Genomic DNA, 27,993 nt, shown 5'->3' on the forward strand with positions numbered 1-27,993 from the left:
ACACACTATAGAGGAACGTGCATCTATCTTCACTATGCTAGCTTTGATGAAAAATGGAGCAGTACGTACATGCTGATAAGGAGGGTTACTGCCCACAGCTGCTTAATATGTTACGTTCATATGCATCCTACTTATGGCAAAGCATTTCTATATGTGTTAACTTTCAAAGATTTAATGTGTATGTTGCCTCTTATGCGCTGTGGAGAGATGTACGGGCAGAGAATAAGAGTACATATATTTAAATCTATTTGGATGCGCTAGTTGGTGGACCTGGGTATCAGGTAAAATACCCTTTGAAATGCAAAGTAACGGTTAAGAATATGTTTCTCTGTGTTTATGTTCAGATGTTGTGTCGGTGAGGTGCAGGGGAAGGGACAGGGGTAAAGGGCATATAATAACATGTTTGCTTGAGGCTCCGACGGGCAAGGATTGGGTTCAGGGTTAGAATTTAACTCCACAGTATATACCTGGAATGCATGGGGTTAGGCTGGTAGTCTGGGGCAATGTAAAATTAGGACAAGATGATAATAAGAAGCTATGCTCTGGTTCAGATACACGGTCCGTGTTTGCAAGGCAAATTCCATATTCCGGCCACAGGGGGGCAGTGTTGACCAATAATCAGCTACGCTATACATGCAGCCACACGGGCGGTGAACAAATCTTCTAAGCTGTTTCTCTGTATCGAGAATTTGTTATATACAGTGCACCTACGATTTTGATACTACCCTCCATACCAGCAGGGCCGGATTTAAGCCAAGGCCACCTAGGCCATGGCCTAGGGCACCACAGGAGCAAGGGCACCAAACCAGCAGGCAAAACTGATGCAACATTTGCAAGCTTGCAAATGCTGCAATGTAGGGAGATCAGGCGAGTGCCTGACCGTGGTACTCTGCTGCTAGCCGCCTATGCAGCAGCCTCCTTGCTCTCTGCACGTTTGCATTGTGGCCGCGGCTATGGACTTGGGCAGCATAGGAGACGGAAAGAAAGAGGAAGCTTCTGCACTGGAGACGAGTGGAGAAATTAGTAACACTGATGGCTGCTGTGGTGTGAAGGTGAGCTGGCTACCTATACTGCAAGGGGGGTGGGAAAAGGAGGGATTAAGGGAGTCATCTGGCTACCCATACTGGAGGGAAAGGGGGGAGGGGTCATCTGGCTACCTATACTGGAGGGAAAGAGGGATGGGTCATCTGACTACCTATACTGGGGTGGGGGTCAACAGGCTACCTATACTAGAGGGAAGGGGGAGGGGTCATCTCGCTACCTATACTGAAGGGGGCGGCTGGTGACAGTGGCCTAGGGCAGTAAAGAGTACAAATCCGGCCCTGCATACCAGCCAGTATATTCCTGCGCTATTCTATTAAACAAGGTAAGCTGGCGGATTGGTTAGTTCTCACTGTCCTCCTGAACACACTATTAATCTCTTACTATGTCTCATATTGGAACCCCAAACTAGATATATGCTATGCATACATTACAATTCAGCTCTATGAGTCTATTATACCTGAGGCTGCGACAATACACAGATTGAGTATAATTCTCCACGCTAACTGGATGTTGCCTTGAACGCCTTTGGTTCTTAGTTTTTGAAGGGAGAGGGATATTAATTTCTGGAATAAATAGTGGCTGCAAGCTATAACCTGCTATGTTCTCAATGATTGTATCCGTACTCTGCAACTCCCCTCAAACGCGACGAAGGGAGCCGTATCCCTCCTTTCCTCGGTTCCATATGCACACATTGCCCGCTACCCTTTACAGATTACTCACGCCTAGCTCTAAGTAACCTAATCAATGCCCGCATGTACAACCTCAGCCCTTATATAATATATAGAGCCCTTGTAGGAGATTTGATTTCTACAATAATACAATACAATAATACAATAACACTTCTATAGCGCTTTTCTCCCATAGGACTCAAAGCGCTTAGGCTCTCTCAGATTCGTGCCCTGATTCCCCTGGCTTATGGACTTTCCCCCTCCTTGCTGCAATGTTGTGAGCATGCGCTCACCTAATTTTAAGCGGCCAGGCAGTGGTCTCATATGTACCTGCTTCACCGCCACCCCCAAAGTAGGAAACTTTTTCTACAATTTTTATTCTGGGTCCTGGAACTGATCCAGAACACTTCTTTTTGTTGGGTTCTTGGGTGTAAGCTGTAGGTATAGTTTTAAGTTAATACCTCAGCAGGGTTTTTTCTGTTTTTTTGCCACAGGAATGTTGTATGCAGACTCCCCATTTCAATCTATTTACACGTCACAGTCTATCTTTGGTCCAAGCAAACTACGTCTCTTGATAGTTATTGCTCCTCACTCCATATGGAGGAAAGAAGTCAGTACTGATATCAATACCCCCTTTCAAGGATGGAGACCCCCCTAAAAATACTCTCTTGGAATATTAGAGGTCTAAGATCTCCATTCAAGAGGTCTTTAATGTTTCAATACCTTTCCAAAAATAAGCCCCACATACTGATACTCCAAGAGACACATATGGATGGTACTTTAGCTAAATCCCTAGTCAAGCCTTGGGTACACCGGGCATTTCACTCCACATACTCTACCTTTGCCAGAGGAGTCACGATCCTCCTCAATAAATCTCTTACCTACAAATTTTTCTCAGCGTTCCCGGACACCGATGGCAGGTATGTTATACTCCATTTGTCGATTTGTGGCACAGTTTACTGTATAGTGGGTATATATGCGCCTCCACCCCTGCAAAAATCCTTCCTAGAAGAAATAACTCTTAAACTGCAGAAATACCTACCAGCTAAACTTCTTATTATAGGTGACTTTAATGATATTATCTCCTCAAAACTAGACTCTACTAACATGGCACGTAACGCAAACACTGACTTAACTAGCTGGGCTGACTCTCTCTCCCTTACGGAGGTATGGAGGTGGAAAAACTCCCAAAAAACTGCATTCTCACACTTCTCTGCTACACACAAATCTGCCTCACGAATAGACCTAGCTTTTGGCAATACTGACCTACTAGCTTCCGTGACAGCAGCTACATATCTCCCTAGTGGTCTTTCAGACCATGCCCCGCTTGAAATTACGTGCGCACTACCTATTCCAAATAATAAAACACTATGGAGAGTGAATCCGAAATGGATTAATGACGATAAGATTGCAGAGAAAATCACATCTACCATTAACCAGTACTGGGATATCAATACTGATACAGCTTCCACTCAGAGTGTATGGGATGCTTTCAAGGCAACAATTAGGGGGGAATATATAAACCAGATTAGTGCCTGCAGAAAGGAATTTAACAAAAATTTGACCGCTTTGATGAACTCTGAGGAAACTGCTACACAAAAATTTGCGAATGCCCCTTCAGACTCCACTTATGCTGAGATGATGCATAGTAAACGTGCACTCAATATACACATGACAGACCTCACCAAAACATCTTTTATAGAATGGCAACAGGCCACCTTTGAGAAAGGGGACAAAAATGGAAAATTATTAGCTAACATTGCACGGGACCCCCAGAAACACTCTAATATCCCGGAAATAAAATCTGCGTCAGGAAAAATTCTCTCCTCCCCTAAAGACATCCTTTGTAGATTCCATGACTATTACGAAGAATTATATACCTCCCACTTCGGGGGTTCCCCATCCGACTTATCCGCACTTTTGGCAAACATTAAACTCCCAATGTTGGAAGAAGAAATTTCCAATGTTTTAGATGCGGAGATATCGGAGGAGGAAATTCTAGATTCAATTTTGTCTTTCCCACCTCAAAAAACTCCCGGTCCAGACGGAATCCCCATTGAATTTTATAAAAGACACATGCGAATCCTTGCTCCACATTTAAAAACGACGTACAACAACTGTTTAACTAATGGAGAATTACCTAATACCTTCTCACAAGCTCATGTTATTCTCTTACTGAAACAAGACAAGGACCCGCTAGACTGTGGCTCATATAGACCAATCTCTCTGCTTAACAACGACTTAAAGATTCTAACTAAAATAATAACCACTCGTATTAACAAACATATTGCTGATATAGTAGATCCAGATCAGACCGTGTTTATGCCCCACAAGACTACTGACATCAATTTGAGGCGCATATATACCCACATTCAGGCTTCAGAGGACATTACCTCTCCTCGAGCTTTAGCGTTTTTAGACATACAAAAAGCCTTTGACTCAGTGGAATGGGAATACCTTTGGGCTGTTCTTTCTAAATTTGGGATGGGCTCCCGGCTAATATCCTGGCTTAAAACTATATATAATCACCCTTGCACTAATATCAAAATTGGTACAGATCTGTCACAGGATATTCAATTGAAACGTGGCACTAGACAGGGATGCCCTCTCTCCCCGGCCCTCTTTGCGCTGGCCATGGAACCTATTGCTGCTGCTGTTCGCCAACATCTGGATATTTGTGGTTTTCGGGTGGGGGGGCTGGATGAGAGGGTGTCCCTGTATGCCGATGACATGGTAATCTATCTGGAAAAGCCTACAGACTCACTCAAAGGAGTCCTGGAGCTATTTAATCAGTTCTCACCATTTACTGGTCTAAATGTGAACTGGGGAAAGTCTAAGCTTCTTCCATTAAACTACGCTCCATTAATACAGTCCCAACTGGAAGTCGTATCCAGAACCAAATATCTGGGGATAGTGGTTTCCAACAATGCTGTGGATTACTTTTCAGACAATTTACTTCCCCTAATCCTGTATACTAAACTTGAAAAGACAGGAAATATCCGGCACTATGGTTCATGGTTTATTCATGCAGCAAAACAAAGGAGACGTGCTGTGGCAGTGACAACATAAAGTGCGGTAACATGTGAGATGCTTGACATCACAAGGCATGAACGTCACTAAACCGTCTATGCTGTACCTGGATGTGTTGGAGGTGGCTAGTGCGGGCGCCAGAGGGTGCACGGTCCCTACGACCATTTCGCAAGGCGGGTGTGCACACCTCAGAAGAAGCTCGGCAACCGCCTTGCGAAACGGTCGTAGGGACCGTGCACCCTCTGGCGCCCACACTAGCCACCTCCAACACATCCAGGTACAGCATAGACGGTTTAGTGACGTTCATGCCTTGTGATGTCAAGCATCTCACATGTTACCGCACTTTATGTTGTCACTGCCACAGCACGTCTCCTTTGTTTTGCTGCATGAATAAACCATGAACCATAGTGCCGGACATTTCCTGTCTTTTCAAGTTTTGTATATCTTATACCTGCTGTCCTGAGCACATAGTTCCACTGGATGTACTTTTTGTTTGTCAATAATTCGCAGCTGTCCCCGAGTGCCTGCCTACTCTCCCACAAATCCTGTATACTAAAAAGAGGATTCAGGGGTGGCAGGCTCTCCCTCTCTCCCTAATTGGAAGAATAAATCTTATTAAAATGAAGCTTCTACCTAAATATCTTTATCTTCTCCGGAATTGTCCAACCTGGCTACATAGGGGCTTTTTTAGGCAACTGAACTCGCTTTTGTCGAGTTTCATCTGGTACAATAAAACTCCAAAACTTAGTCTCAAAAAGCTCCAGAGACCGTGGACGGAGGGGGGGCTTGCTTTCCCGGACTTATATAAATACTTTATCGCTAGTCAGCTAGTTACGGCTCACTGGTGGCTTGTTCAGGACAAATCAAATGCTTCCACAATACTAGATGCGGCCATCCTGGGGTCCTATGAGGCACTTGCCCAAATATTGTATAGAGGTGTACGAGCACCGTACCCTTTAACTATCAACATGAAGGTGGTGCTGAGAGCTTGGAATTTGGTCCAACCCTGGTTCTCTTCATCTCAGAACTCCTTCTCTCCAGGGGTTCCACTCTGGAACAATCCCTCCCTTCCTCAATTTTACAAAATCCCTGACCCAATTGTATGGATCAGGAAAGGGATAACTAAACTGGAACACATTATCTCAAACAGAAAATTAACAGAATTTAATGCTCTTAAGGCCACCTTTTCCCTGCCAAACTCCTATTTTTTTAGATATATACAATTGAGACATGCCTATGGGGCACAATTTGGGCGCGAGCCAGTCGTAATTAACTCTACTGCTATTGAAGATATTATTACAAATGAAAACCTTACTAAAGCACTTTCAGCAATATACCAAAGTATAGTGTTAATCACTGAACCTCATGTCACGGTCTTTAAGCAGCCCTGGACTGCACTGATACCTGACCTGGATGACGAGGACTGGGAAGATACTTTAATTAAGCCCTTTGAATATTTGATTTCCGCCAGAGACAAGTTAATCCAATTTAAAATTATCCATCAAGCGTATCTAACGCCCCATAAAATGAGCAAGTTTGGCAGGGAAGGTTCGAGCTCATGCTGGAGATGTGGTGCTACTGGAGCTGATTTCTCCCACGTCTTTTGGGATTGTCCCTTGATTGCTGACACCTGGAGAGAAATATGCACTTTTATAAGCTCTGTTACAAAGATACACATTACACCAGAACCTAAGATCTGCCTCCTCGGTAATGTGCATATAATTGCTTCTCCCAGATCTCAAAGGCAATTGATAGGTTTACTGTTATTTTACTACAGAAAAGCGATAGTGTTACAATGGAAACAACCAGCCCCTCCAACCTGCCTATATTGGAAGAAGCTGATAAATAATTCTCTTCATTTATACAAGGCAGCTTATATAGCAAGGGGATGTTCAGCTAAGTTTAAAAAGGTGTGGGGACTCTGGATCTCTAACAAAGATACTGCATAGGGTGTACTGAGACTAGATACCTGAGATTTAATATGTACTCTAGTTTAACAATGGCAATCTAGACCTGCGGAAGGTCCTAGGCATTAGAATAGGCATAGCTCTTACCTAGCCGATGGGCCTATGTATTTAAAGTAAAATGTTTCTGGTAAATTCTGCTTAACCTATGTGAATGTATGTATCTGACTTCCAAATATGTACTGTAGTACCTCTGTTCCTTAAAAACCGGTTTGCCTGTATGCAATATATATGACGTGTGGTAACATTCTGCATTCTTTCTTGTGGTTTCCTGACTCCTCACCTGTGTGTGCTGGAGGTCAGGGTGTTCTGTTCGTGTTATTATTTTGTTTAACCTGAAAATTTCAATAAAAAGAATTTTCAAAAAAAAAAATTAGGCAGGTGCATACATTTGGGTACCACAAAAAATAAATGAAATCAATATTTAGTAGATCCACCTTTTGCAGAAATGACAGCCTCTAAATGCTTCCTGTAGGTTCCAATGAGATTCTGGATTCTGGTTAAAGGTAATGTGGACAAAATACAACATTGGACTCCAGAATCTGCAGATACTGAGTGGAATCTATGCATCTCTCAACTTTGACAAGAGTCCCTGCACTAGTAGCCACACAGCCCCACAGCATGATGGAACCACCACCATATTTTACTGTAGGTAGCAGGTGTTTTTCTTAGAGTGCTGTGTTCTTTTTCCTCCATGCATAACGCCCCTTGTTATGCCCAAATTACTAAATTTTAGATTCATCAGTCCACAGCACCTTATCTCAAAATTAAGCTGCCTTGTCCAAATGTGCTTTAGCATACCTCAAGCGGCTCTGTTTGTGCTGTGGGTAGAGAAAAGGATTCTTCTGCATCACTTTTGCATACAGCATCTCCTTGTGTAAAGTATGCCAAATGGTTGAACCATGGACAGTGACTCGATCTGCAGCAAGATGATGTTGTAGGTCTTTGGTGCTGGTTTGTGGATTTACTCTGACTGTTCTCACCATTCGTCGCTTCTGTTTATCCGAGATTTTTCTTGGTCTGCTCAAGCCTTAACTAGAACTGAGCCTGTGGCCTTCCATTTCCTCAATATTATGCAGGAGAAAAGAGGCACCAAAAGAATAAAATGAAGCTAAATGAGCTTAAAAACCAAATTCTTGGTAAATAGAGGAGGCAGTGGTGGACTTACCTCCTCCAAGTAGACACACAACAACTGTAGTAAAGACAGTCAATATTTTTTATTTCTGAGCTCCAAATATGCAATGCGTTTCGCAGGTTTGATCCCGCTTCATCAGGAAATACAAACGGTGCAATAGCATATGTGGTCAGTAGAAGAGCCAGGCACCTCTACCACATATGCTATTGCTCCGTTGTTATTGCCTGATGAAGCGGGATCAAACCTGCGAAACGCATCACATATTTGGAGTTCATCAATAAAATATATTGACTGTCTTTACTACAGTGGTTGTGTGCTGCCTCCTCTATTTACCAAGAATTTGGTTTTTAAGCTCATTTAGCTTCCTTTTATCATTTTGGCGCCTCTGTTCTCCTGCATAATATTGAGTCTACCCTGGTTGGAGGGTTGAACCCCCTTTTTCTCATCTACAGAGAGCGACTTCTTATTCCTGAGTGGGGTCAGGAAAATCTCCCCACCTGTGTAACGATCGGTGAAGCACAGAGAGGATCTGATTACCAGTGATCTGCAGAATCACTGGGAATACAGATGTATACCAGATTATACGGGATCTGCAGTATCACTGATAATCCGATATACTAGCTAACCTCTATTCACCTGAGTAGAGTGTAGTGTTAGGTGTAACAATAACACTTAGAGGACTAGGCCTCAGTGCAGCAAGGAGTACTGCACAGATTCCTTCCGCAGACCTGAGCTCTCCAAGATGGGAGGAGTCAGACTGACAGTAGGAAGGACAGACTGAAAGTAACCTTCAGGAGGAAGGATCACTAACAGAGCGAGGAACCGCCTCTAACAGTAAGGTCGGTTCTCGAGGTCGGACAAGCCAGGTCGTACACACACGGACAGATAAAGTACAAGATCAGGAGGCAAAGGTGGAGTCAAAGTACAGGCAGGGTTCAGCAACGGGGTATCAGATATATCGGGGTACAAAATCAGGAGGCAGAAGCAGAGTCAAGGAATGAGCCGGGGTTCGGCAACAGAGTATCAGAAATATCGAGGTACAAGATCAGAGTTCAGGAGGATAGTCGAGCAGGCAATAGGTCATAACAGATAATCACAATCAGACTAGTACTTTAGCTATCAACAGAATCTAGCTAAGTGTAGGATTACAGCTCCAGCTGGTCCCGGCACACTTGCGGATCTGACTACGGATCTGGGTGCTCCCACATATGTGATCGCAACGCCAGACAAGGAGCAAGTGAACAGCCAGCAGTATATATACACGGAGGCCTCTCCAGCACCTCCCTAAGTGCTGGACCAATCAGGAAGGAAGCCAGGGTCAGCTGACCAACCTGGTCAGCTGACTCATCTCTGGCTGGCATATATGTTCTGCCTCAATGCGCGCGCTCGTCATTCTTAATCCAGAGGGACTACGAGTCCCAGCCACAGCAGCCCCGCTCTGCGGTGTCTCCGCAGCGGGGGCATGCGCGCTAACCGCCGCGTCCAACGCGGCGGTTTCTCCGCGCTCATTGGGTCTCTGCACGGAGACAGCCGCATCGTGCTGAGAGGAGGCGGCTGACTCTCCGTGTGTAGCAACACTGCTTGCGGAAAGAGCCGCCTGCCACTGGCTCTTCCGCGTTTATTTACAGTACCCCCCCCCTGAGGAGTGGACTCCGGACAGCTCCTTCTGGGCTTTTCTGGATGTAAAGCATGAAACTCCCCCACTAACTCATCCGCATGCATACGGTTCCCAGGTACCCATTGCCTCTCCTCAATGCCATACCCTTTCCAATGTACGAGATATTGTACCGAGTTTTGTACCCTGCGTGAATCTAATATCTTTTCCACTTCATACTCGGGTTGGGCATCTACCAACACGGGAGGAGGAGGAGTGGGACCCACCTGGACTGCTGGTTTAAGAAGGGACACGTGGAAGGACCTTACCCCCTGCATGCTGGTGGGAAGGTCAACGGTATAAGTGACATTATTAATCTTTTTTGCTACCGGAAATGGACCGACAAACCTGGGGCCTAATTTATCTGAGGGCTGTTTCAGGGCCAAATGACGTGTGGACACCCAAACCAAGTCTCCTGGCTGGAAGCTCCACTCTACTGAACGTTTTTTGTCAGCTTGACCCTTCTGAGTAAACGCCTTTCGTAAACTATCTCTCACCGTGCGCCAACTGTCTTTAAAAGACCTCTGCCAGGCCTCCAGAGCTGGAAACGGGGTGGAGGCCACTGGCAACGGTGAGAACTCGGGCAATCTTCCAGACACAACCTGAAACGGAGAGAATCCGGTGGAAGAGCTTTTCAAATTGTTTTGTGCGAACTCCGCGAAGGGCAGAAATTTGACCCAGTCGCTCTGTGTCTCCGCAACATAGCACCTCAAAAATTGCTCCAATGACTGGTTGATTCTCTCCGTCTGCCCATTGGTCTGTGGGTGGTAGCCCGATGAAAATGACAGCTTCATGCCCATTTGTTGGCAGAATGCCCTCCAGAATCTAGAAACGAACTGGACTCCCCGATCCGACACTATGTTTTCCGGAATGCCGTGCAGCCGGAACACATGTGTAATAAACAGGTCAGCCAACTCCTGGGCCGAGGGGAGTCCTTTCAAGGGCACGAAATGGGCCATTTTGCTGAAGCGGTCAACTACCACCCAAATGACCGACATACCTTCTGACTTAGGAAGTTCACCCACAAAATCCATGGACAAATGAGTCCATGGCTCACTCGGGGTGGGTAAAGGCTGCAAGGTACCCACAGGTGCCAGCCGGGAGGGTTTACTCTTGGCACAAATTGCACATTCCCTCACGTATTCCTTGCAATCTGCCAAGGACGACCACCAGGCGCATCTGGCTACCAGATCCTGAGTTCTAGATGCCCCAGGATGCCCAGCATTTTTATGTGCATGGAACATCTCTAGAACCTGGAGACGGAACGGTAGCGGAATGAACAGTACCCCTGCGGGCTTCCCTTCCGGGATGTCTTGTTGAAAGGGAATTAAAGTCCCCTTCAAATCCTCCCAAGTCTCAGTTGCGGCTAGTACCAACCTCTGGGGAATAATAGTCTCTGGAGTGGAGGGCTGTGCTGTCTCTGACTCGAAGCACCGGGATAAAGCATCCGCCTTGACATTTTTACTACCCGGGGTGTACGTAATAATGAAAGAGAACCTGGAGAAAAATAATGACCAACGAGCCTAACGAGGGCTCAACCTCTTAGCCCCCTCAATGTACTCTAGGTTCTTGTGGTCAGTGTAGACCGTGACCGTATGCTCCGCTCCCTCTAACCCAGGGGTCCCCAAACGTTTTGGGTCGAGGGCCAGGTTAACATACTTCAGACTGCTGGAGGGCCGGAGTATACATAAAATGATGTAGAAGTATTTGCGGTCCAGACAGTGAAGCATACCCAGGTGACAACCTGCAGTCCAATTGGACAGCAGTGTCCCCTGACTTGGAATTTTATTGGAAACCAGCGAAATTACTGCTTTCTGGCTTCATTCTATATGTGGAAAACCAATATTTAAAGATGTAGCTGACCGCATCTATAATACATTTTGTGTATGGGGGGCCGGTAAAAAATCTTCAGGGGGCCACATTCGCTCCGCGGGCCTTAGTTTGAGGACCACTGCTCTAACCAATGTCGCCATTCCTCGAAAGCTAAGTTAATGGCTAAAAGCTCTCTGTTGCCAATATCGTAGTTCCTTTCCGCAGGGGAGAACCTACGGGAGAAGTAAGCACACGGGTGCATTTTACCCTGCAAGCCAGATCGCTGAGACAGCACAGCCCCCACCCCGACCTCCGAGGCATCCACCTCAACAATAAATGGAAAAGACGTATCCACATGTCTGAGGATGGGTGCAGAACAAAATAGGCCCTTCAGGGTGGCAAAAGCCTGTAACGCCTCAGGAGACCAGTGAGTGGTATCTTCCCCTTTCTTGGTGAGACTGGTAAGTGGAGAAATGACCGTAGAGTACCCCTTTATGAACCTCCTATAATAGTTGGCGAGGCCAAGAAACCGCTGAAGGGATTTCAAGTCTACCGGCTGAGGCCATTCCAGAACAGCGGAAACCTTGGCAGGATCCATAGACAAGCCTGTGGTGGAAATTATGTACCCCAGGAAGGCGACAGATGTTACTTCAAAGATACACTTTTCTATTTTTGCGTACAATAGGTTCGGCCTTAGCTTGTTCAAAACGAACCTCACATGGGTCCTATGTTCAGAGAGATTGTTGGAGAAGATAAGAATATCGTCTAGGTAGACTAGAACAAATTTCCCCAACACCTCTCTGAAGACCTCGTTGATGAGTTCCTGGAAAATGGCCGAGGCATTACACAACCCGAAGGGCATCACCAGGTACTCGTAATGCCCGTCCGGTGTATAAAAGGCCGTTTTCTACTCATCGCCCTTTCTTATGCGTACCAGGTTGTACGCACCCCGTAAATCCAGCTTAGAAAAAATCTGGGCGCTCGTGATCTGAGTGAATAAATTGTCTATCAGGGGTAGCGGATAGCGATTCTTTACTGTAATTTTGTTGAGACCGCGGTAATCGATGGTCGCAGGCCTCCGTCTTTCTTTTTTACAAAAAAGAAGCCTGCCCCAGCAGGCGACCGGGACGGGCGAATGAAACCTTTGGCCAGATTCTCCCTGATGTACTCTTGCATAGCCAATTTTTCAGGCCCCGACAAATTGTACAAATGGCCCCGGGGGGGGGGGGGGGGGGGGGGGTACACAACCAGAACGGAGATCAATGGGACAATCGAAAGGGCGATGTGGAGGCAATTTATCGGCTGCTTTGGGGCAGAATACATCCGAATATTCAGCATACTGGTCTGGTACACCTCCCACCTGAACTCTGGTTTGCCCCAATGTTAATTTCCCCAAACACTGTTGAAAACATTGAGGAGACCAGGAGGTTAACTGACTCGTGGCCCAGTCTATTTGTGGTGAATGGATCTGCAACCACGGCATGCCTAAGATAATAGTGGAGGTTGACATGTGTAACACAAAAAATTGCAACTGTTCCCCATGCAATACCCCTATGGTGAGCTTCACCACCGGAGTCTGCGACAGAGCACGATTCCGTTGCAGAGGGGAATCGTCCACTGCCGTGACCTGAATGGGGGGTCTCACGGGAGTGAGTGGAAGACCCAACTCCTGAGTAAATTCGAAATTCATAAAATTAGCCGCTGAGCCAGAGTCAATAAAAGCTTCAGTGGATACAGATTTATCCTCCCATGTAACTGTACAAGGGAGAAGCAATTTTTTCTCTTTAAGGGGTGAAATATGTGTGCCCAGGGTGTCACCCCCCACTACTCCTAGGCAAACTCGTTTCCCGACCTGTTAGGGCAGTTTCGCACCCTATGCCCTGCTGCTGCACAATACAGGCACAGCTGTTCCGTCATTCTCCACCTCCGCTCCACCTGGGTCAGTTTCGATCGACCAATCTGCATTGGTTCGGGTGGAGGCAAGGCCGGGGAGGGTGAGACAGGCGGGGAAGGTGTTACTAGCGGTGTAGCGGATGGTGCCGCATACAATGTCACCCTGACACGGTGACTGCCCCTAGCCTGCCTCTGATGGCGTAGCCTGCGATCAACTCGAATGGCTGATGATATGGCCTCATCAACTGTCTTGGGTTCGAGTACGGTTAACATTAGGTCGGAGACCTCCTCCGACAACCCAGACAAGAAATAATCCATCAGGGCAAAGTTGTCAAATCTAGCGGTGACTGACCACCTACGGAATTCTGCCGCATAATCTTCGACCGAGCCTCTGCCTTGCCGCAAAAGTTTGAGCTTCCGCTCAGAGGACGCAGCAAGGTCAGGGTCGTCGTAAATTACGGCCATGGCCTTAAAGAATTCCTCTACCGAGGTCAAAGCTGTATCAGTAGGGGGTAGGTTGTATGCCCAGGACTGGGAGTCACCAGTCAGCAACATTTTAATAAAAATGACCCGTTGGGCCTCAGTCCCCGAGGATCGGGGTCTCAACTCGAAATACGATAACACTCTACTCCTGAAATTCCGGAAGTCAGACTTGTGGCCGGAAAATTTATCGGGTACGGGCATACGTATGTCATCACTATGAGGGGATCGCACCGAATCAACTGACGTCTGAAGGGTTTGCACAGAGCCTGTTAGGGCATCAATCAAAGCTTTGTGCTGGCCCAGTGCTTGCTGGATAGTATCCACCGAAGTGGCAAGCACAGTCAGAGGGTCAGTACGTGCGTCCATCTGTTATTTGGTCTGGCGTTCTGTAACGATCGGTGAAGCACAGAGAGGATCTGATTACCAGTGATCTGCAGAATCACTGGGAATACAGATGTATACCAGATTATACGTGATCTGCAGTATCACTGATAATCCGATATACTAGCTAACCTCTGTTCACCTGAGTAGAGTGTAGTGTTAGGTGTAACAGTAACACTTAGAGGACTAGGCCTCAGTGCAGCAAGGAGTACTGCACAGATTCCTTCCGCAGACCTGAGCTCTCCAAGACGGGAGGAGTCAGACTGACAGTAGGAAGGACAGACTGAAAGTAACCTTCAGGAGGAAGGATCACTAACAGAGCGAGGAACCGCCTCTAACAGTAAGGTCGGTTCTCGAGGTCGGACAAGCCAGGTCGTACACACACGGACAGATAAAGTACAAGATCAGGAGGCAAAGGCGGAGTCAAAGTACAGGCAGGGTTCAGCAACGGGGTATCAGATATAACGGGGTACAAAATCAGGAGGCAGAAGCAGAGTCAAGGAACGAGCCGGGGTTCGGCAACAGAGTATCAGAAATATCGAGGTACAAGATCAGAGTTCAGGAGGATAGTCGAGCAGGCAATAGGTCATAACAGATAATCACAATCAGACTAGTACTTTAGCTATTAACAGAATCTAGCTAAGTGTAGGATTACAGCTCCAGCTGGTCCCGGCACACTTGCGGATCTGACTACGGATCTGGGTGCTCCCACATATGTGATCGCAACGCCAGACAAGGAGCAAGTGAACAGCCAGCAGTATATATACACGGAGGCCTCTCCAGCACCTCCCTAAGTGCTGGACCAATCAGGAAGGGAGCCAGGGTCATCTGACCAATCTGGTCAGCTGACTCATCTCTGGCTGGCATATATGTTCTGCCTCAATGCGCGCGCGTCATTCTTAATCCAGAGGGACTACGAGTCCCAGCCACAGCAGCCCCGCTCTGCGGTGTCTCCGCAGCGGGGGTATGCGCACTAACCGCCGCGTCCAACGCGGCGGTTTCTCCGCGCTCATTGGGGCTCTGCACGGAGACAGCCGCCTCGTGCTGAGAGGAGGCGGCTGCCTCTCCGTGTGTAGCAACACTGCTTGCAGAAAGAGCCGCCTGCCGCTGGCTCCTGGCGGCGGCTCTTCCGCGTTTATTTACAACCTGCCTTTACAGTGGTTGTCTAATGGTAACCCTGGTTTGTGAGTATTAATATTTACTCTATCTAGTAACCATTTACCAGTACATATTACACTATTGGGGCTCTTGGTGTTCTTTGTTTTTCATTTCCTCAATATGTTCCTAAATGTGAAAAAAGATAGCTGAAATCTCTGAGACAGCTTTCTGTAAGCATCCCCTAAACCATGATGGTGAACAACCTTTGTTTTCAGGTCATTTGAGAGTTGTTTTGAGACCCCCATTTTGCTACTCTTCAGAGAAAATTAAAAGAGGAGGGAAACTTACAATTGACTCCCTTAAATTATCTTTCTCACAATTGGATTCACCTGTGTATGTAGGCCAGGGGTCACTGAGCTTACCAAGCCAATTTGAGTTCCAATAATTAGTTCTTAAGGTTTTGAAATCAATAAAATGACAATGACAATTATGCACCTGCCTAATTTTACTTAAACAATTATTGCACACTTTTTGTAAATCCAATAAACTTCATTTAACTTCTCAATTATGACTGTGTGTGTCTCCTATATGATATATTTAACTGACATTTTTTATCGTAACAACCAACAATTTAACATGAAAATCATGACGATTAACAAGGTTTTTCTAACTTTTGCATCACACTGTACTTATCTACAGGTGTTTTCTCAGTTTTTTTTATTTTTAATAAATTTGCCAAAACCTCAAGTAAATATTTTTCACGTTGTCATTATGGGGTGTTGTGTGTAGAATTCTAAGGGAAAAATGAACTTAATTAATTCTGGAATAAGGCTGTAACATAAATGTGAAAAAAATGATGAGCTGTGAATACTTTCTGGATACACTGTATGTCAATGGAAAGAAGTAAATCTAGCGGACAAAAGAAGACAGTCATGTGCAGAGCGGAGGTTGTGGTTTGGAAGGTATATAAAGACTAGTGAAAGAGATGTACAGGGGAGAGAGATTGTTCAGAGCTTTGTAGGTTTGGGTCAAGAGTTTGAACTGGATCCTCTGGTTAATTGGTAGCCAATGAAGAGCTTGACAGAGAGGAGCAGCAAGAAGAGAGGTGGATGAATTGCGCAGCCGATATGTCTATGTATTTATCGTATTGTAGTCTAGGGCCAATTTAGGAGGAAGCCAAATAACTTATCTGTATGATTTTGGGATGTGGGAGAAGTGCCCAGAGTAAACCTATGCAGACAGCTGGCTGGGATTCAAACCGAGAATCCAGCACTGGAAGGCGAGAGCGCTAACCACTACACCACCATGCTGCCCCATAAATAATAAACTAAATACTGAGAATCCCCCATGAAGAGATGGACTATTCAAAAACCTGCCAGTTCCATCACATTTCTCCTACCTACTGTAAGTAACAGCAACATAGGTGAAACATAATTTAGATCTAATTTTTCTTATTTGTATGTGTTTACATATATTTTACATTTTACAATGTTTCACAATAGTGGTTCTATAAGTGGGAGTTACAAGTTGCAGCAGTTGTTGATTATGTTTAATCAGTGGCTGAATTACTTGTCCACCCCACCCGAGATGTGACGACTCGAAGAGGGAATAGTATTTTATGCCGCTTGGGCTCTCCCTGTACTTAACTTATTGGTGGCAATGCAATATGAATGTAGATCCAGGTGGTGGAGGCATTTATTCTGTCAGGGGCCACAAAGAGGAAGTGTGAGAGATCAACGTAGTAGAGGCTTATCTTTTATTGGTGTTTACAAAAAGGGAAGTGGGAGAGGACAGGGCAGTGGAGGCATATGTTTTATGAGAGGCTACAAAGGGGAAGTGGGGGAGGACAGGGTAGTGGAGGCATATATTTCATGAGAGGCTACAAAGGGGAAGTGGGGGAGGACAGGGTAGTGGAGGCACCTGGGTGTGTGCGTGTTGCTCAGTTAGAGGCGGAAGTCGCAGAGCTAAATAAGCATCTCGCAACACTGAGACTCATACACAACATGGAGAAGAGCTTGGATCTCACGATCCAGACACTGGATGGAACCGTTGAAGATGAGGAGGGTGGAGTACAGCCGGACCAAGAAGCAGAGGCAGCCGCTAGTTGGGTCACAGTTAGAAGGGGTAGGGGAAAAAGTGACAGGGAGGCTAGTCCCGAGTTGTCCCTCACTAATAAGTATGCTTCTTTGCGTAATATTGGGGAGGATGATCCTGGAGTAGCAATGCTGCAGCAGGATGTGCTCTTTAGCAACCAAGGGGCAGACTGCTGTAACGAGAAAGGGAATAGGAGTGCAGCTAAGGCTATACAGGTACTGGTGGTAGGGGATTCAATTATTAGGCGCACAGATAGGGTAATCTGTCGAAGAAACCGCGAATGCCGTACAGTCTGTTGCCTCCCTAGTGCTCGGGTTCGGCATGTAGCGGAAAGAATTGACAGATTACTGGGTGGGGCTGGGGAAGACCAGGCTGTCATGGTACACATTGGCACCAATGACAAAGTTAGTGGGAGATGGAAGGTCCTCAAAAAGGATTTTCAGGTACTTGGAGATAAACTTAAAGCAAGGACCTCCAAGGTGGTGTTTTCTGAAATACTGCCAGTGCCACGTGCTACATCTGAGAGACAGAGGGAGCTTAGGGAGTTAAATAAGTGGCTGAGAAATTTGTGTAGGAAGGAAGGGTTTGGGTTCCTGGAGAACTGGGCAGACTTTGCAGTCGGCTACAGGTTCTACAGCAGGGATGGGCTGCACCTTAATGGGGAGGGTGCAGCTGCATTGGGGGAGAAGATGGCTAAACGGTTGGAGGAGATTTTAAACTAGGATCTGGGGGGAGGCGGGAGATTAAAGTCTCAATACGTAGACAAGATGAGGTAAAAAGACAGTGGGAACCTATCATTATGGAGGGTGGAGAGGGGGGTGGGGATAGTGTAAAGATTAAGGAGGTTGGTAAAAATTCAAGTAGCCAATTTCATGTAAACAAAATTGGTAAATGTGGTGGTAAAAATATAAAGTGCATGGTAACCAATGCTCGGAGCCTTGCAAATAAAATAGACGAACTAGAGTTCATTCTAAATGACAAAGGCTATGACATTGTGGGAATAACCGAGACATGGATGGATGAAAGCCATGACTGGATAGCTAATTTAAAAGGATACAATGTGTTTAGGAGGGATAGAACAGGGAAAAAAGGTGGAGGGGTTTGTCTCTTTGTTAAGAATTCTCTTACAGCTGTCCTCAACTATGAGATGGAGGAAGATTGCGAAGATGTGGAGTCCGTTTAGGTAAATATTCATGGTGGAAATAAAAGTTGCCAATTGCTTATTGGGGCATGCTACAGACCACCTCTTATTAATGAAGCTGCAGAACTGCGATTACTACAGCAGTTTGAAAAAGCTGCAGGTAAAAATGAGGTCATAATTATGGGCGACTTCAACTTTCCAGACATTGACTGGAGTATTGAGGCTACCCATTCTGGTAAAAGCAGCAGATTTCTGGCAGCACTATAGGACAATTACTTGACTCAAATGGTAACTGAACCAACTAGGGGGAATGCGTTACTGGATCTGATCATTTCTAATAGACCAGATAATGTATCAAATGTGCAGGTTCAAGAACATTTGGGAAATAGTGATCACAACATGATAACGTTTGATCTGGTGACTGATAGGCCACGGGGCAGCGGGACCACTAAAACTATGAATTTTAGAAAAGCAAAGTTCACTCAAATTAGGCAGGCACTAAGTTTGGTGAACTGGGATAATGTACTACAAGGGGAAGACACTGAAGGGAAATGGCAAGCTTTTAAACTTATACTCAATCAATACTGTAGTATGTATATCCCATATGGAAACAAAATGTCTAGGAATAAAAAAAGGCCTCTATGGATGAATAGAAAGGTTAAAGATAAAATGAAGAGGAAAAAGAATGCCTATAAGGTCTTAAAACAGGAGGGGACCGAGGCTGCACTAAGCAATTATAAGGAGTGCAATAAAAATTGTAAAAAAGAAATTAGGCAGGCAAAGATTGAAGCTGAAAAACAAATCGCTAAGGATATCAAATCTAACCCAAAAAAGTTTTACAAGTACATTAACTCTAAAAAAAGAAAGGTTGACTGTATAGGACTCCTAAAGGATGAGGATGGGAACTCAATGGTGGATGACCAAGGTAAGGCAGAGTTATTAAATGCTTTCTTCTCTTCTGTCTTCACAAAAGAAACAGCACTGTTGCAAACTACAGAGGCGGAAGAGTCTCAATCTTCTAACTGTAATATTAAATACTTAACGCAGGAAGAAGTGAAGGCAAGACTAAATAAATTAAAAATAGACAAGGCACCTGGCCCGGATGGCATGCATCCTCGGGTCCTAAGGGAATTAAGTTCAGTTATAGATAAACCCCTTTATCTTATCTTTTGTGACTCTCTTGCAACTGGCAGTCCCAGTGGATTGGCGTACAGCCCACGTTTTCCCATTATTTAAGAAGGGCAAAAAATCTGATCCAGGAAATTATAGACCTGTAAGTTTAACATCAGTTGTATGCAAACTATTTGAGGGGTTACTAAGAGATACTATACATGACTTCATAGTAGAAAATAATCTTATTTCTCAGCATCAACATGGGTTTACTAAAGACAGGTCCTGTTTGACTAACATGCTCAGCTTTTATGAGGTAGTGAATGCTAATATGGATATTGGGAATGCTGTAGATGTGATATACTTGGACTTTGCAAAGGCCTTCGACACTGTTACCCACAAAAGTCTGGTGCAAAAGTTGAGGATGCAAGGACTGGGGAAGAGTCTGTGTTCATGGATAGGGAACTGGCTAATGGACAGAAAACAAAGAGTTGTGGTCAATGGATCGTACTCAAAATGGGAGACTGTTAGCAGTGGGGTCCCACAGGGGTCTGTTCTGGGTCCAGTGCTCTTCAATTTATTTATTAATGACCTAGTAGATGCAGTAGTGAGCAATGTTGCTATTTTTGCAGATGATACAAAATTGTGCAGAATCATCAACTCTCAGGAAGATAGTGTCATATTGCAACAGGATCTGGATAGGATGGCTATATGGGCACATACATGGCAGATGAAATTCAATGTTGACAAATGTAAGGTCATGCATTTTGGACGTACTAATGGTCTAGCACCATACAAAATAAATGGGATACAGTTGGGGACATCAAACTTGGAGAAGGACTTAGGAGTACTCATTGACAACAAGTTAAATAATCGTACTCAATGCCAAGCAGCTGCAGCTAAAGCTAACAAAATTTTGGGATGCATTAAAAGGGAAATAAAAACTCGAGATGCTAGCATAATATTGCCCCTGTTTAACTCTCTAGTAAGGCCACATCTGGAATATGGAATTCAGTTCTGGGCACCACATTACAAAAAAGATATTGCAGTTTTAGAGCAGGTGCAGAGACGAGCAACAAAATTGATGCGTGGGATGGAAGGTCTCACTTATCGAGAAAGGTTAGATAAACTGGGTTTATTTAGTCTAGAGAAAAGACGCCTTAGAGGGCATCTAATTAACATGTATAAATACATCAGAGGGCAATATAATACCTTGGCGGATGAGCTTTTTGTCCCTAGGCCTTCTCAAAGGACTAGAGGACATGATCTGCGCATGGAGGAAAAACGTTTTAAGCATTTATTTAGGAAATGGTTCTTTACAGTAAGAGTGATTAAGATGTGGAATGCATTGCCACAGGAAGTCGTTATGGCAAACTCTATACCTGCATTTAAAGGGGGCTTAGATGCTTTCCTTGCGTTGAAAGACATCCATGGCTACAATTACTAGGTAATGCCTAATGATGTTGATCCAGGGATTTTATCTGATTGCCATCTGGAGTCGGGAAGGAATTTTTCTCTTTAGGGGCTAATTGGACCATGCCTTGTAAGGGTTTTTTCGCCTTCCTCTGGATCAACAGGGATATGTGAGGGAGCAGGCTGGTGTTGTACTTTATACTGGTTGAACTCGATGGACGTATGTCTTTTTTCAACTAAAATAACTATGTAACTATGTAACTATATATGTTTTATGAGAGGCTACAAAGGGGAAGTGGGGGAGGACAGGGCAGTGGAGGCATATGTTTTATGAGAGGCTACAAAGGGAAAGTGGGGGGAGGACAGGGTAGTGGAGGCATATGTTTTATGAGCGGCTACAAAGGGGAAGTGGGAGAGGACAGGGCAGTGGAGGCCTATGTTTTATGAGAGGCTACAAAGAGGAAGTGGGGGAGGACAGGGCAGAGGAGGCATATGTTTTATGAGAGGCTACAAAGGGGAAGTGGGGGAGGACAGGGCAGTGGAGGCCTATGTTTTATGAGAGGCTACAAAGGGGAAGTGGGAGAGGACAGGGTAGTGGAGGCCTATGTTTTATGAGAGGCTACAAAGGGGAAGTGGGGAAGGACAGGGTAGTGGAGGCATATGTTTTATGAGAGGCTACAAAGGGGAAGTGGGAGAGGACAGGGCAGTGGAGGCATATGTTTTATGAGAGGCTACAAAGGGGAAGTGGGAGAGGACAGGGTAGTGGAGGCCTATGTTTTATGAGAGGCTACAAAGGGGAAGTGGGAGAGGACAGGGCAGAGGAGGCATATGTTTTATGAGAGGCTACAAAGGGGAAGTGGGGGAGGACAGGGCAGTGGAGGCCTATGTTTTATGAGAGGCTACAAAGGGGAAGTGGGAGAGGACAGGGTAGTGGAGGCCTATGTTTTATGAGAGGCTACAAAGGGGAAGTGGGGAAGGACAGGGTAGTGGAGGCCTATGTTTTATGAGAGGCTACAAAGGGGAAGTGGGGGAGGACAGGGCAGTGGAGGCCTATGTTTTATGAGAGGCTACAAAGGGGAAGTGGGGGAGGACAGGGTAGTGGAGGCCTATGTTTTATGAGAGGCTACAAAGGAGAAGTGGGGGAGGACAGGGTAGTGGAGGCCTATGTTTTATGAGAGGCTACAAAGGGGAAGTGGGGGAGGACAGGGTAGTGGAGGCCTATGTTTTATGAGAGGCTACAAAGGGGAAGTGGGGGAGGACAGGGTAGTGGAGGCCTATGTTTTATGAGAGGCTACAAAGGGGAAGTGGGGGAGGACAGGGTAGTGGAGGACTATGTTTTATGAGAGGCTAGAAAGGGGAAGTGGGAGAGGACAGGGCAGTGGAGGCCTATGTTTTATGAGAGGCTACAAAGGGGAAGTGGGGGAGGACAGGGTAGTGGAGGCCTATGTTTTATGAGAGGCTACAAAGGGGAAGTGGGGGAGGACAGGGTAGTGGAGGCCTATGTTTTATGAGAGGCAACAAAGGGGAAGTGGGAGAGGACAGGGTAGTGGAGGCCTATGTTTTATGAGAGGCTACAAAGGGGAAGTGGGGGAGGACAGGGTAGTGGAGGCCTATGTTTTATGAGAGGCTACAAAGGGGAAGTGGTGGAGGACAGGGTAGTGGAGGCCTATGTTTTATGAGAGGCTACAAAGGGGAAGTGGGGGAGGACAGGGTAGTGGAGGCCTATGTTTTATGAGAGGCTACAAAGGGGAAGTGGGAGAGGACAGGGTAGTGAAGGCCTATGTTTTATGAGAGGCTACAAAGGGGAAGTGGGGAAGGACAGGGTAGTGGAGGCCTATGTTTTATGAGAGGCTACAAAGGGGAAGTGGGAGAGGACAGGGTAGTGGAGGCCTATGTTTTATGAGAGGCTACAAAGGGGAAGTGGGGGAGGACAGGGTAGTGGAGGCCTATGTTTTATGAGAGGCTACAAAGGGGAAGTGGGGGGAGGACAGGGTAGTGGAGGCCTATGTTTTATGAGAGGCTACAAAGGGGAAGTGGGGGAGGACAGGGTAGTGGAGGCCTATGTTTTATGAGAGGCTACAAAGGTGAAGTGGGGGAGGACAGGGCAGTGGAGGCCTATGTTTTATGAGAGGCTACAAAGGGGAAGTGGGGGAGGACAGGGTAGTGGAGGCCTATGTTTTATGAGAGGCTATAAAGGGGAAGTGGGGGAGGACAGGGTAGTGGAGGCCTATGTTTTATGAGAGGCTACAAAGGGGAAGTGGGGGAGGACAGGGTAGTGGAGGCCTATGTTTTATAAAAGGCTACAAAGGGAAAGTGGGAGAGGACAGAGCAGTGGAGGCCTATGTTTTATGAGAGGCTACAAAGGGGAAGTGGGAGAGGACAGGGCAGTGGAGGCCTATGTTTTATGAGAGGCTACAAAGGGGAAGTGGGAGAGAACAGGGTAGTGGAGGCCTATGTTTTATGAGAGGCTACAAAGGGGAAGTGGGGAAGGACAGGGTAGTGGAGGCATATGTTTTATGAGAGGCTACACAGGGGAAGTGGGGGAGGACAGGGCAGTGGAGGCCTATGTTTTATGAGAGGCTACAAAGGGGAAGTGGGGGAGGACAGGGTAGTGGAGGCCTATGTTTTATGAGAGGCTACAAAGGAGAAGTGGGGGAGGACAGGGTAGTGGAGGCCTATGTTTTATGAGAGGCTACAAAGGGGAAGTGGGGGAGGACAGGGTAGTGGAGGACTATGTTTTATGAGAGGCTAGAAAGGGGAAGTGGGAGAGGACAGGGCAGTGGAGGCCTATGTTTTATGAGAGGCTACAAAGGGGAAGTGGGGGAGGACAGGGTAGTGGAGGCCTATGTTTTATGAGAGGCTACAAAGGGGAAGTGGGGGAGGACAGGGTAGTGGAGGCCTATGTTTTATGAGAGGCAACAAAGGGGAAGTGGGAGAGGACAGGGTAGTGGAGGCCTATGTTTTATGAGAGGCTACAAAGGGGAAGTGGGGGAGGACAGGGTAGTGGAGGCCTATGTTTTATGAGAGGCTACAAAGGGGAAGTGGTGGAGGACAGGGTAGTGGAGGCCTATGTTTTATGAGAGGCTACAAAGGGGAAGTGGGGGAGGACAGGGTAGTGGAGGCCTATGTTTTATGAGAGGCTACAAAGGGGAAGTGGGAGAGGACAGGGTAGTGGAGGCCTATGTTTTATGAGAGGCTACAAAGGGGAAGTGGGGGAGGACAGGGTAGTGGAGGCCTATGTTTTATGAGAGGCTACAAAGGAGAAGTGGGGGGAGGACAGGGTAGTGGAGGCCTATGTTTTATGAGAGGCTACAAAGGGGAAGTGGGGGAGGACAGGGTAGTGGAGGCCTATGTTTTATGAGAGGCTACAAAGGTGAAGTGGGGGAGGACAGGGCAGTGGAGGCCTATGTTTTATGAGAGGCTACAAAGGGGAAGTGGGGGAGGACAGGGTAGTGGAGGCCTATGTTTTATGAGAGGCTACAAAGGGGAAGTGGGGGAGGACAGGGTAGTGGAGGCCTATGTTTTATGAGAGGCTACAAAGGGGAAGTGGGGGAGGACAGGGTAGTGGAGGCCTATGTTTTATGAAAGGCTACAAAGGGGAAGTGGGAGAGGACAGGGCAGTGGAGGCATATGTTTTATGAGAGGCTACAAAGGAGAAGTGGGAGATGACAGGGTAGTGGAGGCCTATGTTTTATGAAAGGCTACAAAGGGGAAGTGGGAGAGGACAGGGCAGTGGAGGCATATGTTTTATGAGAGGCTACAAAGGGGAAGTGGGGGAGGACAGGGTAGTGGAGGCCTATGTTTTATGAGAGGCTACAAAGGGGAAGTGGGGGAGGACAGGGTAGTGGAGGCCTATGTTTTATGAGAGGCTACAAAGGGGAAGTGGGAGAGGACAGAGCAGTGGAGGCCTATGTTTTATGAGAGGCTACAAAGGGGAAGTGGGAGAGGACAGGGTAGTGGAGGCCTATGTTTTATGAGAGGCTACAAAGGGGAAGTGGGGGAGGACAGGGTAGTGGAGGCCTATGTTTTATGAGAGGCTACAAAGGGGAAGTGGGAGAGGACAGGGTAGTGGAGGCCTATGTTTTATGAGAGGCTACAAAGGGGAAGTGGTGGAGGACAGGGTAGTGGAGGCCTATGTTTTATGAGAGGCTACAAAGGGGAAGTGGGGGAGGACAGGGTAGTGGAGGCATATGTTTTATGAGAGGCTACAAAGGAGAAGTGGGAGATGACAGGGTAGTGGAGGCCTATGTTTTATGAAAGGCTACAAAGGGGAAGTGGGAGAGGACAGGGCAGTGGAGGCCTATGTTTTATGAGAGGCTACAAAGGGGAAGTGGGGGAGGACAGGGTAGTGGAGGCCTATGTTTTATGAGAGGCTACAAAGGGGAAGTGGGGGAGGACAGGGTAGTGGAGGCCTATGTTTTATGAGAGGCTACAAAGGGGAAGTGGGGGAGGACAGGGTAGTGGAGGCCTATGTTTTATGAGAGGCTATAAAGGGGAAGTGGGGGAGGACAGGGTAGTGGAGGCCTATGTTTTATGAGAGGCTACAAAGGGGATGTGGCAGTTATTGGGCTGGTGGAGGCTTATACTTTATCAGAGGCCACTAAAGAAGATAGGATGCATCAGTCGTTTGGACAAAGGTCTTGTTAGAAGCCATTACGTTTTCTGTATACTTTATTTCCACTCTCCTGTATCTCCTAACCACTAATTACTGTGTTCTATTTTTCTTCATAATTTATTAGTATCAAGAACCTACAGAGTTGTATCTAATTATAAAGCTGAACTCCGGCCTCCTTCTATGGATTGCCATTTATGTGGAAAGGTAACATGACATATTTTTTTTCTCATCCTTTCTATATATGTCTTTTCTAGAGATGAGGCGAATCCCAAATTTCCTCAATCCGAAACTAAAAAAGATTCTCAAATCTCTTGAATCTCTGAAATCTTTTGAATCTCTTGAATCCTGTACATAACAATTGTTTGATATGTGTAAGAATATTATTTTGATTACTACTATTCATACAGGCATCACACAATTCACACATCACACAAAGGAAGGGGGGGGGGGATTGGGCCCCCTGCCCACTGATGTATGCCTGCTGCTCCCCCCCCCCCTCCAGGCTACCTACACGGAGAGTTCCTACACCTGACTAACCTATGCTGGGGGCACCTACAGCTGGCTAATCTATACTGGGGGCACCTACAGTATAGCTGGCTAACCTACATGGGGAGCATCTATACCTGACTAACCTATGCTGGGGGCACCTATAGCTGGCTAACCTATACTGGGGGCACCTATAGCTGGCTAACCTACATGGGGAGCACCTATACCTGACTAACCTATGCTGGGGGCACCTATAGCTGGCTAACCTATATTGGGGGCACCTATAGCTGGCTAACCTATACTGGGGGCACCTATAGCTGGCTAACCTACATGGGGAGCACCTATACCTGACTAACCTATGTTGGGGGCACCTATAGCTGGCTAATCTATACTGGGGGGCACCTATTCCTGACCACCTATACTGGGGCACCTATATGTGACTACCTATACTGGGGGAATCTATGCCTGGCTACCTATACTGGGGGCACCTATGCGATGCTACCTATACTGGGGGCACCTATGTGATGCTACCTATACTGGGGGCATGGTCACCTATAGCTGGCTAACCTATACCTGGGTACCTATACTGTAAGTGTTTTTGTTTATTTGTTTCTTTCTTTTTAAATATCCCATCCGGTTGTCTTTGAATTCAGCCCTCTGTAGGTTAATCATTTTCATTCCCATCAATTAATGTGGCATCCTTTTATTCATAACACATTATCCAATCCATGAAATCCATGTCAGTATCGATATGTAGCATTATTTTTTGCTATTGAGATCTGTTTTCCTTCCTTTCTGCGTCAAGTGATCAGGTGAGCAAAGGAATCCACACGAGGATTCAGGATTTGCTGTTCTCCCTGAGGCATGTGATTGGATAGGAAATAAAAGACTGATTAGCTCAGCCTGGAATCTGTCTGATTTATGGGAACAAATGAAAATATAAGGAAAAGTCAAAGGCACTTCTCGATGATCATGTCTGCGATCTCGATTTGGGGGGTGAAATCTCGGGATTTGCGCTTGTGATTCCCGTTCAATATAATGAGAATCACAGCGCAATCGACCCCAAAACGCAAATGCTGCAGTGTGAATGTATTCATAGGGATACTTTAGCAACAGTGCTTTGCTGATTGCTGGCGATCAGCAAAGCACCAAAAATTTGACCAGTGTTAACTAGTCCTTAGGCAAGACTATCTCTCTCTCCCTCTCTCTCTCACACACCCACTCTCTATCTCTCTCTCCCTCACTCTCTCTCTAGCACTCTGTCTCCCTTTCGCTTCCTCTTCCTCTCTCTCTCTCTCTCTCTCTCTCTCTCTCTCTCTCTCTCTCTCTCTCTCTTTTTCTCTATCTAGCACTCTGTTCTCACCCCAACACCGTCTCTCTCTATCTCCTCTCTCTCTCTCTCTCTCTCTCTCTCTCTCTCTAACTTTCTCTCTATCTTTGTCTCTGTTTATTTGCTGCATGATTTGCCTGTCCATTTAATCCTTTTACTCTCTGTGTGTTTTTCTTCAGCACCAGGACTTTGGTGTTGTCCTTAAGCCCCTTATTGATGGAAACTGGTACAGGTAAGACATTGCATTATAAAGTTAAATTTCTAGTTATGAATACACATGAACATCTATTTCTTCAACAAGCAGCCACACTTAGGTGGGCTGGATGGAGAATTAGGTCTAATCATTAAAGGAAACCGGTAAAGAGAAAAAAAAAACGTCCAGTGCCCATATCGGGACAACATGATCCTCCGGTCCCCTGCCACAGCTCACTTTCCTTACAGCTGTCTTACAAGTCACCGGCTATTGCGCCTGCATGGCCCTGGCCGCAAGCATTCTCGCTCCTGCTCATGTTACAGGGAACATCCTGCGCAGGTGCAATACAAGGTTTTTTCATACTGTGCCTCGACCTGAGCGGGAGCGAGAATGCGTGCGGACAGGGTCATGCAGACGCATTGGCCAGTGACTTGTAAGACAGCGGTAAG

At 46.2% G+C, this 27,993-nt stretch overlaps 1 protein-coding gene across 1 annotated transcript in view; it reads left to right on the plus strand.

The window, feature by feature from the left end:
• Positions 1-27,993, plus strand: part of LOC137525973 (uncharacterized) — a 180,356-nt gene that overhangs the window by 98,141 nt on the left and 54,222 nt on the right. Inside the window, exons 9-10 of the mRNA XM_068247183.1 lie at positions 25,660-25,739; positions 27,531-27,583. Of these exons, the coding sequence (XP_068103284.1) occupies positions 25,660-25,739; positions 27,531-27,583 (133 nt within the window). The remainder of the gene's footprint in view (positions 1-25,659; positions 25,740-27,530; positions 27,584-27,993) is intronic.

This window comes from Hyperolius riggenbachi, chromosome 7 (genome assembly GCF_040937935.1).
Source record: "Hyperolius riggenbachi isolate aHypRig1 chromosome 7, aHypRig1.pri, whole genome shotgun sequence".
Classification (NCBI taxonomy): domain Eukaryota; kingdom Metazoa; phylum Chordata; class Amphibia; order Anura; family Hyperoliidae; genus Hyperolius; species Hyperolius riggenbachi.